The sequence below is a fragment of the Sorex fumeus genome, unplaced genomic scaffold (genome assembly GCF_029834395.1).
Source record: "Sorex fumeus unplaced genomic scaffold, SorFum_2.1 ptg000131l, whole genome shotgun sequence".
Taxonomy (NCBI): domain Eukaryota; kingdom Metazoa; phylum Chordata; class Mammalia; order Eulipotyphla; family Soricidae; genus Sorex; species Sorex fumeus.
In genome coordinates, this window is record NW_026606188.1 from 25,623,694 (window position 1) to 25,640,037 (window position 16,344).

Sequence of the window (16,344 nt, forward strand, 5' to 3'; positions counted from 1 at the left end):
GGGACTCCCTCGAGATCTCACTGCCTCCACACAGGAAATAAAGCCTGTTGGATCTGAACAAAAATGCAGAAATACCCTTCTTCCCCCCCTCCCCTTTCCTTATTACAATGCAGAGCACTGCTTAGAAAAAAAAAGAGGGGAGAAAAAAAAAAGAGGAGAAAAAAAAAAGAAAAAAAAAAAAGAAAAGCTATGGAACAGGAAATGTTACTAATCATGCAAATTCTCTATTTAGTTCCAGACAAACATTACTGAAACACCAGAAGGCCTTAATGAATTGTGATAGATTCTTCAGGTAGAAAAGGAATGAGATGAATAGAAGCATATATGCTTCATGGCTTAATTAGTGTCTGTTTTTTTTTTTTTTAAAAAGAACAGTCTTGTACTTTTTCACTTCTCTTTTATGTATATTTACATTTTTAAAACTTCTTTTGTTCTTTTTGGGGGCCTGGTGATGCTCAAGGATCACTTGTGGTGGGGTTCACCATATCCGGTGACGGGGTCTGGGTCCCGGCAGGCAGCATGCAAAGCAAGTGCCCTATCCACTGTGGGATCTGTCCAACCTTACACATTTTTCTCTTCTGATCACCCCAAATTTTCTAATAAATACCCTCACCAATAATAAACACTGTTGATGGCAAAATTTTAGAGGAGTTATCATTTGTCAGACAATTCGCCCAAGGTACACAGATTTGGGATATTTCTCCTTAAGAGTTGGCCACTGAACAATGAAGTAATCTGAGAGGTGAAATAGAATCTTTCCGGACAGGGATAAATTTTCAACTCGGCAAATGCTCTCAACGTAGACAATGATGACTTTCTTTATTCCTAGGATCCCCAGGAGAAGAGCAGATATGCAGATAGGAACGCATGTTCCTGGTCCGTTACACAACACCTGAAAAAGAAGGAAACCGTCAAAGGTCAAATGGAAACACTTAATACTCATCTAGTTGAGGCATTTTAAATGACAGTCAAAATCTGGGAGAGGACTTTTTTTTTTTGCCACTCCTGGAGGTACTCAGGGATCAGTACTGGCAGGCTTAGGGGACCATATGGGATGCTGGGAACTGAACCCAGCCTGGCTGCATACAAGGTAGGCACCCTGATGAATTTTTTTGAAAATTCCAATTCCTGAAATGTTCTTGGTGAAGACCTAGTATATGAAACACCTGTGCACTTGGGCCCAGGCCAGGCTGGCGGTACCGCTTCCCCATCCCTGCCCCTGGGGCACAGGAGGGGGCTGGTAGAATGTGGGGTGCATGGCCCCCTCCTTGCACTGCTCTCTGTAGATCGGGAATGTCCACCAACACAGAAAAAGCTTTAATGCGGTTTCTCATGGATTACTCTTGTTGAAAAAAAGTTTTCCAAAATAGAGCAATGGCTTGTAAAATGCATGAAAAATGTCTTTAAATGAAAAATTATGCAAATTTGTGCATGATTTTTCAGCCACTGGCCACCAGACTGCTGTTGGTCCATGGGTATAAAACAACCCCAAATCACTGATGTCATCTGTTTTTGTGTGCTATAGAATTCTTCAGGAGTTCAATCCAACAAATGGAATGTTTGAGAAGGATACAAAATGAATGCTATTTTACCTAAAGATGATCTATTTATTTTTAGAATTTATTTATGTTTTGGTTTAAATACTATTAATAATGGTTACTCGTGGACATAAAGATAATTTAATCGATACTTGTAATCCAGAGAGTTGTGTTTGTTCTTGAGCCACAAACAGCAGTACTGGGGGTGGGATGGGGGGAAACCACATGGTACTGGGGATCAAATCTGATTCTTCTGTGTGCAAAACATGTGCTTGCTGGCTGCTTCTCCCAGAAGGGAATATAACATGAGACCCCCATAGCCATGCCACCAGACTCTGCCAAGCTGTTTTCACTCGGGGCACCCCAGATGAGAGCCCTCTCTGCCCCAAGGGACCCAGCCCTGGCAGCCGACCTCCACAACCCAACGACTGCCACACTCCAGGCTGCTCCCCATACGCTCGGGCCGAGCTTCGCATATGAGTGATCATATTCCTGAACTCATAAGACACTCCCTACCCATTCCCCATAATTTCCACACCATATTTGATGGGGTTCAGACAGTAGGCAACAAATCATAGAGGGAAATATATATATGCATATATACATCTATATATATTTTCAGATATATATACCAAAGCTCACATCACCCAAACTTTAACAACATGTTAGTGATATCCTATAGAATGTCTTAATGGCTCCTGCCAAAATAGAACAATCTTCACACTGTTTCCTATATGAACACTTTTTTGTAAGCATGTTCAGCAATTCTTCATAACAGACCGTACAAAATATATTCTTTCGTTTCTGTTTTGGGACAGGAATTGGGGCACAGGATGGAAACATCTCGAATTTGGTGGTGGGATTGGTGTTTGAATATTAAATATAATGAAATGCTGTGAACTAACTTATAAAAATAAAAAAAAAAACCAAAAACATGCGCTTGTGTCTCTCCAGCTATCTCTCTGGCCCACTCCAGAGTTTTAGTGCTTTCAAATGGTGCTAGTTTTTATAGAAAGTCACTGGTTAAACACAATTGAGTTAGCTGGAGCGGGAAAATTAGCGAAAAGCTGCTTAAGGGCACACACTGGTAACTAGTAGTTATTAAGTACCAGAGAGCTGATGCACAGCAGAGCAATTAAAACCAACAATACTGTATTATAAACTTCAGCTGTTGCTAAGAGACTAGACCTTCATGTCTGAAAACAAAAAGAACTGATAATTAAATGACATAAAAAAGCATTACTAATGCCATTATAGTAATCATACTGCATAAATGTGTATCAAAGCACCACTTGGCGCACCCCAAAGTTATGCAATGCTACATGCTAATTATATGTCAACTCAAAACAGAAAATAATTTATCTGGGGAATCTAACAAATATAAAAATTCAATTCATAGATCAAAAACAAGAATTTTGATATAATTTTTAAGAATCCCAAGGAAACCCATGACGACTGTTGGTAAGAGAATTTATTATTTTTAGAGAAGAAAAGCATTTTTGTACAACATATAAATCATATGGGCATGCTCACAAAATTATTAAAACCTAATAAAACATTTTTGGGGGAGGGGGCTCCCAATGACTCTCAGCCAACCAGGCCCAGGAAGAGTAGCTACTGACCCAGTACTCTGGGGATACCTGCTCCACCCCCATGGTTCTGGGGGCCTCCAGGGATGCACCTGGGGACCATCTGTGCCAGGAACCAACCTGGGTGGGTCGGTGCAGAAAGACTAACTGCTTTACTATCTCCCAGTGCCTCTAATAAAACAATTTTTATTTTTGGTTTGTATTTGGGCCACAGGGCTGGAGCGATAGCACAGCAGGTAGGGCGTTTGCCATGCACACGGCTGACACGGCCGGCCTGAGTTTCATTCCTCCAACCCTCTTGGAGAGCCCGGCAAGCTACTGAGAGTATCTTGCCCGCAGGGCAAAGCCTGGCAAGCTACCCAGGACATGTTCGATATGCCAAATACAGTAACAAGTCTCACGATGCTACTGGGCCTGCTCGAGCAAATCGATGAACAACGGGAGGTCAGTGACAGTGACAGATTTGGGCAACACCTGGCTCTGTGCTCAGGGGTCACTACTGGTGGGCACTGGAGACCATAAGTGGTGACAGGGATTAAACCTGGTCAGCTGCTTGCAAGGCTCGACCCTCTGTACTATCTCTTTGGCCCCCCAATAGAAGTTTTTAACTTCACAAATCACAATACAAATGTGTGGTTGTGTAAGCAGGCCATGAGCAACAATGGCACATGATCTTTTCTGCACAAGTACTACAAAACTTATCAGACATCAGAGAACCTCAGAGTTGAAAGGGTTCCCAGATATGCCATCTAACCCTGCCAGCATTTCTGGGACTCTCCTTGTCAGGCAGGCCTGTCCCTGGAGCTGCAGGGCACGGTCAGGGCTGTAAACACTTGAAGGCCATATGAATCAAGCCCTGCCTAGCCTGGACGGTGACCACCTGGAACCCACTCAGAATTCTGGCAAGAGAGAGTCGCCTGCTTCGGGTGGAAGCCATTGTTTTTTTAAACAAACTTCCTAAAAATTCCAGTTGCTATACCAGAGTAAGTAGAAAGGGCGACTGCTTTTCATGTGGCAGATCCAAGTTCGATCTCTGGCATCCCATATGGTCCCCGAAGCACTACCAAAGCACAGAGCTGGAGTACTTGAGCTGTGGCAACCCTAAAACAAAAAACAATTTCTAAAGCTGCAACTTAGGCCCCACCCTCCCGCTCCCTCCTTTCCTTCCTTCATACCTGGAGCTCAGGGCTTATTCCTGACTCTGCACTCAGAGATCAGAGATCCTGGCAGGGCTGGTGGCAATGGAGTTTGGGGGGGGGGGGGGGGGGAAGCATGTCTGGGGTGGGGGTTGGGGTGAGGCAGAGAGAGGGTTCAGGGAATTATATGTGGTGCTAGGGATAGAGCCAGGGTTGTCTGTTTGCAAAGCCAGCACCGTTATTCTTGTATCATCTCTCTGGCCAATAAAAACTATTTTTAATTAGGCACTGGTTTTAACCCTAAGTTTTACAGCACCCTCCCTGCCCCCCTCACCCCCCCCCCCCCAATTGAGTTGTGGATAATGGAATTTCCACTGTTTAATATACCAGAGAGAATTATTCCAAGCATCGAACAGAACAGCATTTGTTGAAATATCCTGGTTAGGAAGATGTAATACAATATAATGGCTGGAGTTGTCTTTTGAATTTTATTTAAAAGATACTGTAGTATACTATTTCTAAAAAAATATGAATTCCTCATAAATGCATGCAGAGAAGTGTCTCTCTGCCTCACTTCTTTACAAATTCCCTGTTGACAGACTCAGTTTCTAGCACAAACTATACAAAGAGCACCTGAACAAAACAGGCACTCACTCCATTTTGCTAAGAGGAGGAAGGAAGGAAAGGGTGAGGAGGTGAGGATGCGGGGCCTTTGTCTATTGTATGTGGGATGAAATGTTCCCTTTGTCAGAACTAAGCCCTCAAAAACAGGCAAGGTGTCTTGGTGGCTGGAACCGAGGCTTTTAGGGTCAGTATTTTTGCCACCACCAATCCACTGATTCCCATATCGCCTCCCCTACCCCAGGAGAACTGCTGTAGCCCCTACTCTCAGCCAAACTGCTTAAGAGCTGACTGGGTACCCTGCTATAGAGGACAGCTGACTGGAGCATTAAAGTCCCCTGGAAAAAGTCACTCATTTAAGGAAGCAAGAGATCACAAGACACAGCCCCGTATTTGTAGGGACTGCCCACAGCGGCCCCTCCTCTGCTGCCCTGGAACCTAGCAGGTGCAGACCTCGCTACTGTTAGCATCTTTCCTGTCTCCACGCGAGAGGCTGAGAAGGAAGCCTGCACAATGCAGAAGAGAGGCGAGCTGAGAGAGGAAGACAGGCCAAGTCCCAGGGACAGCAATGAAGACCCGTCGACCCAGCTGCGCTTGCAGGAAACCAGACCTACCCCGAGAGGGAACAGTTCCATTTCCTCTAAGCCATCTGAATCAGGACTTGTGTCACTAGCAGTAAAAGGCATCCTAACAGGCACATTCCTTTATTTGGTCTCACTCCCTGTCTAGCCTCTGGCCATCTGCAGAGCCACTTGGTAGGGGTTCCCCGCATGCACGTGCTGGGTGAATGAACAAGTCAACTAAAAAACTTTGGGGTAAGAAAGAAATCCAGGAGATGTTCTAAAGATAACAGAAGGGTCTAGAAAACAGGACAGGGTCAGTGCTAATGTAAAGATGAGGTCAACAGGGTGGATGAGTCAAATCAAGGACCATAAACAGTTACAAGAGGGTGTTTGTTCTGGAGATTTGGGTCAGCCTAGGTCAAAAGTCCTGTTGGCTGAAACAGAGCATCACCATGAGGGGCAGACGTACAGAAACTCGGGTCGTTGGAAACTCTTAGGCTAGCAGGGACCAAGTCTGCAGAACAGAGTCATCCCCTCTGGAGTCTGAGGTCAGTCTGCAGGCCAGAGACCAGTCAGCTGAGATACATCTAAGAGACAGAGCACTGAGGATGAGCTTGAAGGCCAGATGGGGTCGGCCCACAGCCTGCACAGAGACGCCGACTCCAACTTGAGGTTTTTGGGAAGTGTCTGGTGTGGGGGGTGGGGGAGAGAGTGGAGGCTGGAAAGTTCACCAAGAGCCGAGAAATCACTTTGGGGACCGTTTATTGGACCATGAGGGCCATGAATGCAGCTGCATAACTGCAGCCCACTGGCGGTGCTCAACTGGCTCAGGCAGGCCACAGGTCTGTCAGAATCAGTCTCCTCCCCTCATGGGACAGTGTTTACCCTCTTGAGAGAGGTAACTGGGGGAGATTAGGAAGCCAACAGGTCTTGGGGGAGATAGAAACAGGAGGCACAGGAAGAGGAAGAAAAGCTTGGTTGTAAGGCTGAATAGAAAGAAAAATCAGGTAATGAAAGCACCTTCTCATTTATTTTTATCACTCTGTGTGTGTGTGTGTGTGTGTGTGTGTGTGTGTGTGTGTGTGCGTGGTGGGAGAGGGAGGGGTAGCTGGGGTACACCCTGCAGAGCTCAGGGCTTACTCCTGGCTCTGTGCTTGGGTAACCCCCGGCCATATTGGGTGCTGGGAATCAAACCCAGTCGGCTGCAAGCAAGGCACAAGCCCTACCTGCTGTGCTATTATCCTGGCCCTTCTTTACCACTTTTGAGATACCCCTGTGTGTGAATGTCCTCCTATGTCAGAAAAGAAAACCACAAGGTTTCCTGACTTAGCCCTTACCCTAAGTAAATCAAAGTGATGAAATAATATTTCTTAGAACCAACAAAGCTACAAATGACACAGCATGAGAGAACATCAGATTTGGTTATGGGAGGACTCATGGGAACCTCTGAGATGACTATTTTAGTACTGTCTGAGGCAAAAGAGGGGGCAGAGAAGAAGCTAGGGGATGGGGACCTGCAGGTGTGGGTGGGTGAATGGAAGACAAGACTGGTGAAAACGTTTCCAGAATAGAAGGAATGATCTATAGCAAACATTTTATTCCACTGGGAATAAACTGGTGGGGGGCAGGGGAACTGATTAGAAAAGGATGAGAAAGTAAGAATTCAGAGTCTTGAAAAACTACTTTCTGATAACACGACAAAAGCTTAAAATGATGAAGGGGAGGTAGGTCAGAAAGAGCCCAGAGGCTGAGCACATGCCTTGCATGCCAGATGTCGGTTCCATTCGGGCACTGCATGGTCCTCTGAGCAACGCTGGGAGTGACCTTTAATCAATGAGCCGGGAGCAGTCCCAAATCAAAACAAGGTGTGGCCCCCCCCCAACTCAAACAAAGGTGTTATACCACAGGAAGTGCCATCTGTGAATTTTCTTTGTAAATTATTGATTCTCTCAAAGCGGGTAATTGTTTCCAGCTCAATGCAAAAACAACAGAGAATTAAACTAGGGAGCAAATCTATTTTTAAATTCTTGTGGGGAGGGCACAGCTTCTGATACTGAGGGGCCTGGCAAAACAAGATCATAGTTACAGCCAGCATTTAGGAGAATATACGGAATACAGGAAGCAAGCCCAGGGCCTGGACCCAGGACTGTACACGGTCCAGGAATGTGCTTCATCAATTAAGCTACGCCCCTGGCCTCAGTGTCCTTCTCATCCCACTATGTTAACATTTTGTCTTTATGTAAATTCTTTTCCAATGTTTTTACATACACATATTTATTTCACTATAAAATATGTACATGTGGCCAGAGAGCTAGTACAGGGGGTAAAGCACCCACCTAGCATGCATCTAACCCTCTTTTGATTCTTGTTCCCTGAGCTCCATCAGGAATGACCTCTGAAAACAGAGCCAGAAATAAGCTCTGAACACAGCTGGGTGTGGCCCAATCATCCTCCAAATAATAAAATAGAATGCTTATGTAAACACATACTTGTTTGTGTATGTTTACATATCAACTCTATAAACTTTAATTTTATTTTGTGTTATGATTTTTAGGTTATAAATTTATTCACATAGTAACACCTAGCAGTGCTGCTGGAGATAGATATCTGTCTCTTTTAGCTGGATATGGGGGTAACACAAATTCAGTAATTGTTTTCAAAGTGACCGAGCTGAGCTAGCAGGTGGCACTGGCAAGATGTTTTTGCTTTAATATTTTGTAAATTTCAGGATCCCAATGACTACTTAATCCTATGGCAATCAATCTCACAGTTCATCAACTTCACTGTTAAAATTTTAAAAATATTTGGGCCACACCCAGCAGTGACCGGGGTTTATTCCTGGCTCTGCACTCAGAGACCACTCCTGGCGGTGCTTGGAGGACTGTATGGAAAGAAGGAGATCAAACCTAGGTCGGCTGCATACACGGCAGGTGCCCTGCCTGATGCACTACGGCTCTGTCCCCGAGTTCTGAACATGTTGGTACATAAATCTGGGATGCCCAAGGTTTTATTTTATTTATTTTTGCTTTTCCAGGTCACACCCGGCAAAACACAGGGGTTACTCCTGGCTCTGCACTCAGGAATTACTCCTGGCTGTGCTCAGGGGACCATATGGGATGCTGGGAATCAAACCCGGGTCGGCCGCGTGCAAGGCAAACGCCCTACTCGCTGAGCTATCGCTCCAGCTCCATGCCCAAAGTTTTAATTCAGCATTGAAATATGTTCCATAATTCTTACTGAGTGAGATGTAAGAAGAAAAAGCTTTTTTGGGGGGCTGGAGCCATAGCACAGCAGGTAGGATGTATGCCTTGCATGAGGCCGACCCAACCCCCTCCCCCCAAAAAAAACAAAAAGGCTCGAGAAAAAAGAGAAAAAGCTTCTTGGGCTAATAACATTATAGAGTTTAATAGCACAACTGCCACAAGAAGGAGACAGGCCATAGGGTCTTTTGTTTTGGTTTTGGTTCCTTCACAGATCTGCTGGTGGATTCCCACCCCTGTGGGCTGTGGCAGCAGGCAGAGTCCATCACTCACGGCACAAGGAGAAATCCCTTAGCCGCTGTTAGATGGTCGCACTTGGCTGATGTCTCTCCCGAGATCCGCCCGGGAGTTAGTACGAGCAACAGGCAGGAGAGAATCTGCCTTAGTGTCAAAGGTGTCAGTGACGGGGTACCAGTGCAGGATGGCTCCAGCACTTGGGGGAGTACCCGTGACTCCCAATCCCCCCATTATTTCTGCCACCAGGAAATTCTGGCCAGGGCTTCAGCTACTGGGTAACCACGCTGCCTCTCTAGACTATTAACTTTGCAGGCGTTCTGAAAGTTCCCAAGAGTCACTCAATTCTTTCTGTTCAATCCGCCAGCAGGGATTTCTGTGGTTTGTTCCCAAGAGCCTTGCCCTTTGGGAAGAACAATGACTGGGAGAGCAGCAAAAGCAGAGTCAGAGAGGGATGGACGAGACTCCATCAGCCCTGCAGGCCCAGCCCAGGAAGCCCATGGAGTGAAATATGAACCGGGAGGTGCAGCACAGAGCTCCAGGTGGGGGTTCCAAGAGGTGGGGAGGGCAAGAGTGAGTGAAAACCAAAAGCATCTGAGAGCAACTGAAGGAGTGAGGAGGAGTGTGTGGTGGAGGGCAGGGGGTCTGCAAGGCCCGGGTCAGCGGTGGAGCAGCGGAAGGAAAGGCAGGCTGACTGTCGGCGATGCTGGGCAGCAGGAAGGGAAAGGATGCGGAGCAGATGGGATGACGTAGCCGCCTGGCTCACATTATCGGACACTGCAAATCCAACCATCCGAGCAGGAACAAGGAAACATCTCAACATCAACACCAATGAGAAACAGAAATCCTGAAGCCTGGAATCACCAACTACTTCCCAGCCCTGAGGCCTCTGACAATTCTCTTTTTTAAGGCACACGGGATTTCCCGAGCTGCTGCCACCTCACCCAGCAGATGGTGATTTGTCATTTACTTTCACCTGGTCAGCCTGGGTACCCGCCCCCTTGCACCCAGATGCCCACCAAGTCGCTCCCTGCCTCTCACACAGGTGCGGCTTCCATTGTACTTTCTACTGTAGCCAAGAGGAAAGTTATACATTTTTTTTCAAATGTAAATGTATGCACCCATAAGGATCCAGAATTTATTGCTGGCATCTCCAATATCAACTGCTTGCATTTCCCTTAGTGACAACTAAGAAAAAAAAAACAGATCATAAAGTCATCAAACGTAGAACTGTCAGGAACAGTAAAAGTAGGTAGGGCACATAGGATCCTGCCCTACAAATGAGTTCCCTATAAAGAACCCCAACAACACTGATTGCTTTCATTTTTTAAAGTAATTTTATTTACTGAATCACCGTGAGAGCAGTTACAAAGTTTTCGGGTCTAAGTCTCGCTCATACAATGAAACACCCATACCTTCACCAATGCCCATTCTCCACCCCCAACAACCCCAATATACCCCCATCCCACACCCTCCCCCTATCTGTGGGGCAGATGATTTCCACATTACTCTCTCTCTACTTTGATCACATTCAATATTTTGACACCAGACCCACCATTATTATTTGAGATTTTACCCCAACACTCAGATCTGCTGAAAAGGCAACGATAGACAATTTGTGTTCTATTGCTGGTTATGAATAACATATGATGTCGTGTAGCTGCAGTAGTGGCTGCGTGATTTTGAAATTCCGAAATTTTAACACTTGCCAAAACTGCTGGTTCTGAGATTTGTTCCTGAGTCTCTGGGATCATGGTTGTTAAGCAGCTTGATCAGGAGCCAGAAAGGCCGTTCGTGGGCGATGACTTGGGGTCTCGTTGGGGTGGGGAGGACAGAACCGGCTCTACCTCCATTCTGTGAGGCCCAACATGTCTTGTCACTGCGGGCCCAAACTTGACTGTCCAATGGCCTCTGGAGGATGACGGCCACTGAGCTGCCAGGGGGAAGCAGGCGGAGGGACAACACCCTTTCCCCCCTGGGGTGGCCTGGGGACAAGTAACCTACTGCATGGTCCAGACGCATTTCTGCCAAAAGCTGCTGGGTTTCGAGATTTGTTTCTGAGTCTCTCGGATCATGGCCCTTAAACAGCTTGAGCAGGAGCCAGAGAGGTTATTCGTGGGCGATGACTTGGGGTCTTGTTGGGGTGGGGAGGACAGGACTGGCTCCACCCCCATCCCATGAGGCCCAACATGTCTCGTCACTGTGGGCCCAAGCCTGACTGTCCAATTGCCTCTGGAGGATGGTGGCCACAGAGCCACCAAGGGGGAACAGGCCAAGGCACAAAACCTATTCCCACCTGGTTGGCCCAGCACCGGTAACCTACTTCAGGGACCAGAGGCATTTCTGCCAAAAGCTGCTGGGTTTTGAGATTTGTTTCTGAGTCTCTGGGATCATGGCTGTTAAGCAGCTTGATCAGGAGCCAGAGAGGTCATTCATGGGTGATGACTTGGGGTCTCGTTGGGACGGGGAGGACAAGACCAGCTCCACTCCCATCCCGTGAGACCCAACAAGTTAAGTCACTGAAGGCCCAAGCCTGACTGTCCAATGGCCTCTGGAGGATGACATTCACCCAGCTGCCAAAGGGGGGCAGGCAGAGTGACAACACCCTTTCCCTCCCTGGGGTGGCCCGGGGACAATAACCTACTGCATGGTCCAGACGCATTTCTGCCAAAAGCCGCTGGGTTTTGAGATTTGTTTCTGAGTCTCTGGGATCATGGCCATTAAGCAGCTTGATCAGGAGCCAGAGAGGCCGTTTGTGGGCGATGACTTGTGGTCTCATTGGGGTGGGGAGGACAGGACTGGCTCCACCCCCATCCTGTGAGGCCCTGCATGTCTTGTCACTGGGGGCCCAAACCTGACTGTCCAGTGGCCTCTGGAGGATGGCAGCCACCAGGCCACCAGGAGGAACAGGCCAAGGCACGAAACTTATTCCCACCTGGTTCGCCCAGCACCTGTAACCTATTGCAAGGACCGGATGCATTTCTGCCAAAAGCCGTTGGGTTTCGAGATTTGTTTCTGACTCTCTGGGATCATGGCCGTTAAACAGTTCAATCAGGAGTCAGAGAGGCCATGCCTCCAATTATATAGCTGAGCTGGAGGTGGTGTGTGGGTGTGTTTCCCGCATACCTAACTTTTGGTCGTTTATTTTCTTGGTAAACTTTGCCCCAAGTTTTTGGGGTCTGGCCAAAGGCACAGCAGCAATTTTGGGGTATCTGGAAGTCTGAAGACACCATCAGGCTGCTGATGCACTCGCCTCACAGGTACAGATTGACCTGCTGGTGGCACCATACCCCCAATACTGATTGCTTTGGATTGGCCCAAATATTGTTGTTTTTGTTTCAATTTTGGAGAGGCATGGCCAGGACTGAAGCCAGGATCTATATGTGCAAGGACCCGCTCATGGAGCTATGTTCTTGGCCCCTTGGAGAGAAGATTCTTGCTCACATTGTACCAACACAACCCGTTAAGAGGTTGAATAACAAGCGCTCACCACTGGGGCTGAGCAACTGCCCACACTGGGCTGGCAGGGCCAGGGACAGTCTACTCAGCTAGCCCATTTCAGTTTGCTCACCCACAGATTCACTCACTCAAGAAATATTTATTGAGCAAAGATTGCTCGAGGCCCTCCTGTTGATCATCGATTTGCTCGAGCGGGCCCAGTAACGTCTCCATTGGAGACTTTGTTGTTACTGTGTCTGGCATATCGAATACTCTCGGTAGCTTGCCGGGCTCTCTGAGAGGGGCGGAGGAATCGAACTCGGGTCGGCCATGTTGGCTGCGTGAAAGGCAGACGCCCTACCCGCTGTGCTATCGCTCCAGCTCTCAATATGTATCAAATTTAGGGATATGTCTGGGAACAAGATTCCCTGTCTAGCTCAGCACAGTGTGTATGCGGTGGAGGGCAGCTAGGATAGAGAAGGGACCACTATGACAATTACACTGGAAATGATCTCTCTGGAAAGAACTGAGTGCTGAAAGCAGGCAGAAAGACACACATGATGACCTTCTAGTACCTGTACTGAAAACCATAATGCCTACAAGGAAAGACAGAGAGTGAGAAAGAAGGAAAGTGCCTGCGCCATAGAGACAGGCGGGGATGGGGGGGGGGGGTGGGATGGCAGGATGGCAACTGGGGCACTGGTGGTGGGAAATGTACCCTGGTGAAGCACAGGTGCTGGAACATTGTATGACTGAAACGAAGGAAGGAAGGAAGATAAAGTTCCTGCTCTCAGTTTATTTTCTAGTGACTAGATGGAAAACAAAACACACAGCTGAGGACTAGAGAGAGAGAGAGAGAGAGAGCAGCAGGTAATGCCAGGGCCTTGCATGTAGCTGGCCCTGGTTGGATTCCAGGGCCACATATGGTCTCTCAGCACCACTAGTAATAGCGCCTGAGCACAAAGCCAGGAGTAAGCTCTGAGCAGCCAGGTATGGGCTCAGAAAACAAAACAAAAATACATGTGTGAGGCTGTTTCATCTGAGGCAACCCTGAGGGGTACAGGTTGCCCCCACAGACCCCAACTAGCCCTGACAGCCAAAAACCTCCAGAACTCAATTGCTGCCATACTTATAGTCAATTTCCAGTTTCAGATGAGCCCATACAAGAGTGAATCTGCTGAAAAACCCAGGTGTGCAGAACTTGTGACTGAAATCTTCAAGCTTGAACAGTCAGGAGTGGGCGATCTCCCCTCATCTACCTGTGCTTCCTGGAACCTGGCAGCCATGCCCCTGAATTGTCTCTGACACCATATTAGTTCATGAATGGCCATGATCCAGAGACTCAGAAATAAATCTCTCGGAAGAGAGAAACGTGAGAGCAACACACTGCAGAGATGCCTCTGGACCCCAAAATCAACACCCAATTAAAAAATAATTAAATTAATCTCGAGCAGGCCCAGTAACGTCTCCATTGGAGACTTTGTTGTTACTGTGTCTGGCATATCGAATACTCTCGGTAGCTTGCCGGGCTCTCCGAGAGGGGCAGAGGAATCGAACTCGGGTCGGCCATGTTGGCCGCTTGTAAGGCAAACGCCCTACCGCTGTGCTATCGCTCCAGCCCAACAGCTGTATCACTGTATTTAAAATTGACATCTCATACTCTATGCCACTGATGTACCAAGAAAAGAGCTTAATGTCTCCAGGGCAAAATACAACAATCTTCACACACTTTCCTTTGAGAAAACTTTTTTGGATCTTTTTTAGTGAAATATTCATAACAAGCAATACAAAATAAATTACATAGGTCCTGCTTTGGGGACAGGCTTTGGGGGTTGGGGTGGAAAAATTGGAAATACGGTGGTGGAAAGGTGTAATGGTGGTGGTATTGGTGTTAGAATATTAATTAATCAATTATTGTGAACAACTTTATAAAAATAAAATAACTTTTTTTTATAAAACAAAAGAATACACATGTGACTATATAATGGAAAGCAGGGTAAGGGAACAGGAAATAGGGAGGCCAAAGAAGATCTGGGAGCGGAGAAAATCCCTGGAGGACTTGGGAGTGAAGAGCTGAAGAAGTGCTATGGCATTTAAGGCCAAGAAAGAAACAGCAGGTAAAACAACATCAGTTCAAAAATGAGGCAGAAAAGAGGAGTTACTGGGGGCCAAAGAAAGGGGCTGAGGACCGCAGAGGGATGGGATAGCTGAGACAGATTCTAACTATGCAGAGTTCAGAAGGAACTGTAGTGCAGGGCCTGACTCCACGCGGTGAGGAATGCAAACCAAGAAAGAGGGCAGGATGAGAACTTTTCCTCAAAGCTCTCTGGGGTTATGGTAGTAAATGGTGGGTGGTTGTCCCAGCAGAAAAAAATATACCAGAGAAGACAGCATTTACCTAATAGTGTCACCAAGGAGATTAGAGGATGTATATAAAGCAATAAGCACAGTGCTGGCCTAGGCACAAATTCAGAAGTGCTAGCTGTTATTATAATTCATCCCAAAGGGCAGCTGGGGTATTTTTCAGACTCTTCAGAGCCCTGCAAGGCACAGGGCTGCCTGCTGTGCCGCAGGTCTGGCATGACGGCAGAATCAGCGGCTGTTCAGACTTAAATGCATAACCCTAACATCTGTTTGGTCTTTGTCTTCCACTCATATTTTCTGCCAGGAATGATCCTCTCTAAGTAATACTTACTTATGTTTTAAAAAATGACAGTAAGAGCCTTCATACCGGGAGGACAGGCTTTGCCAAGTTTCAGTGACTCTTGAGTGACCCAAAGGCCTTGGAAATCCATGATCACGACACATCCAACAAACCTGATTCCCTGGTGCCTGGGCCTGCCTACACTCATGTCCAAACTGGAGTGGGCTCTCTGGCCCTGCAGGGGGAAACTAGATCTCTCAATCTTTTTGTGACCACGTGGCTTTGTTATGTATGGACCCAGTGGCAGGGTTTAGAGCTAAAAAGCTTGCACGGATCCCCAGACATGCTCCAGAGTCCTCGCCCCCATGCAGAGATGCACCATTGCAATTCAGTGTAGCTCAGTAAGTTCCCATGGGCCGAGACTCCCTATGGTGGGAACTGCACATAAGGCAGCCGCTTCTTGGACAGTAAGTGTCAGATGGAGCTATAATGGAGCTCTGTCCTTGCCTTGATGCTCTATCATAAAAAATGAAACAGTAGGCTGGAGTGGCCGTACAGTGGATAGGGTCTGCCTTGCATGCAGCCAATCTTGGTTCAATCCCCAGTACCCATATGGTTCCCCAACCTCTCCTGGAGTGATTCCTGAGGGCAGAGCCAATGAGGAAGCCCTGAACACTGCTGGTTATGGTTCCCAAACAAACAAACAAAAAACCAACAGAAAGAACACAGAAGCTACGCAGTACGGGGGGGGGGGGGGGGGGGGGTTAAGGCACTTGCCTTGCATGAGGTGGGCCTGGGTTCAATCTCTGGCGCCACATATGGTTTCTTTGGGACCCATCAGGAGTGACCCCTGAACACAGAGCCAGGTATAAGCTCTGGGCATAAGCCAGGTGTGGTACCCCAAAACAAATAAGAACTACAGCTAAAACGGAATTCTGGGGGCTAGAGCAATAGCACAGAGGGTAGGGAGTTTGCCTTGCACGCGGCCGACCCGGGTTTGATTCCCAGCATCCCATATGGTCCCCTGAACACCGCCAGGGGTAATTCCTGAGCGCAGAGCCAGGAGGAACCCCTATGCATTGCCAGGTGTGACCCAAAAAGCAAAAAAAAAAAAAAAAAAGGAATTCTGGGGGTCTGGCTGTGATGCCACAGCTGCACTACATGAGGCTAACCACATTGCTTCCTTAGTCTTCCTGGCTGCTTCTACTTTCTGGGAGGAAACTGAATCTTAGTTTTCTTGTCCTCTGGACCAAATGACCAAGATGACCATTTTCTTCCCTCGTGGCCTTATTTTTCTCCACTTGGCATTTTGAACCCCCCC

At 47.3% G+C, this 16,344-nt stretch overlaps 1 protein-coding gene across 1 annotated transcript in view; it reads right to left on the bottom strand.

Annotated features, from left to right (window-relative positions):
* Window positions 1-205: 205 nt before the first annotated feature.
* The window catches only part of ALG14 (ALG14 UDP-N-acetylglucosaminyltransferase subunit), an 85,566-nt gene continuing 69,427 nt past the window's right edge, over window positions 206-16,344 (bottom strand). The window contains exon 4 of the mRNA XM_056106591.1: window positions 206-892. Within this exon, the coding sequence (XP_055962566.1) occupies window positions 662-892 (231 nt within the window). The 3' untranslated portion in view covers window positions 206-661. The remainder of the gene's footprint in view (window positions 893-16,344) is intronic.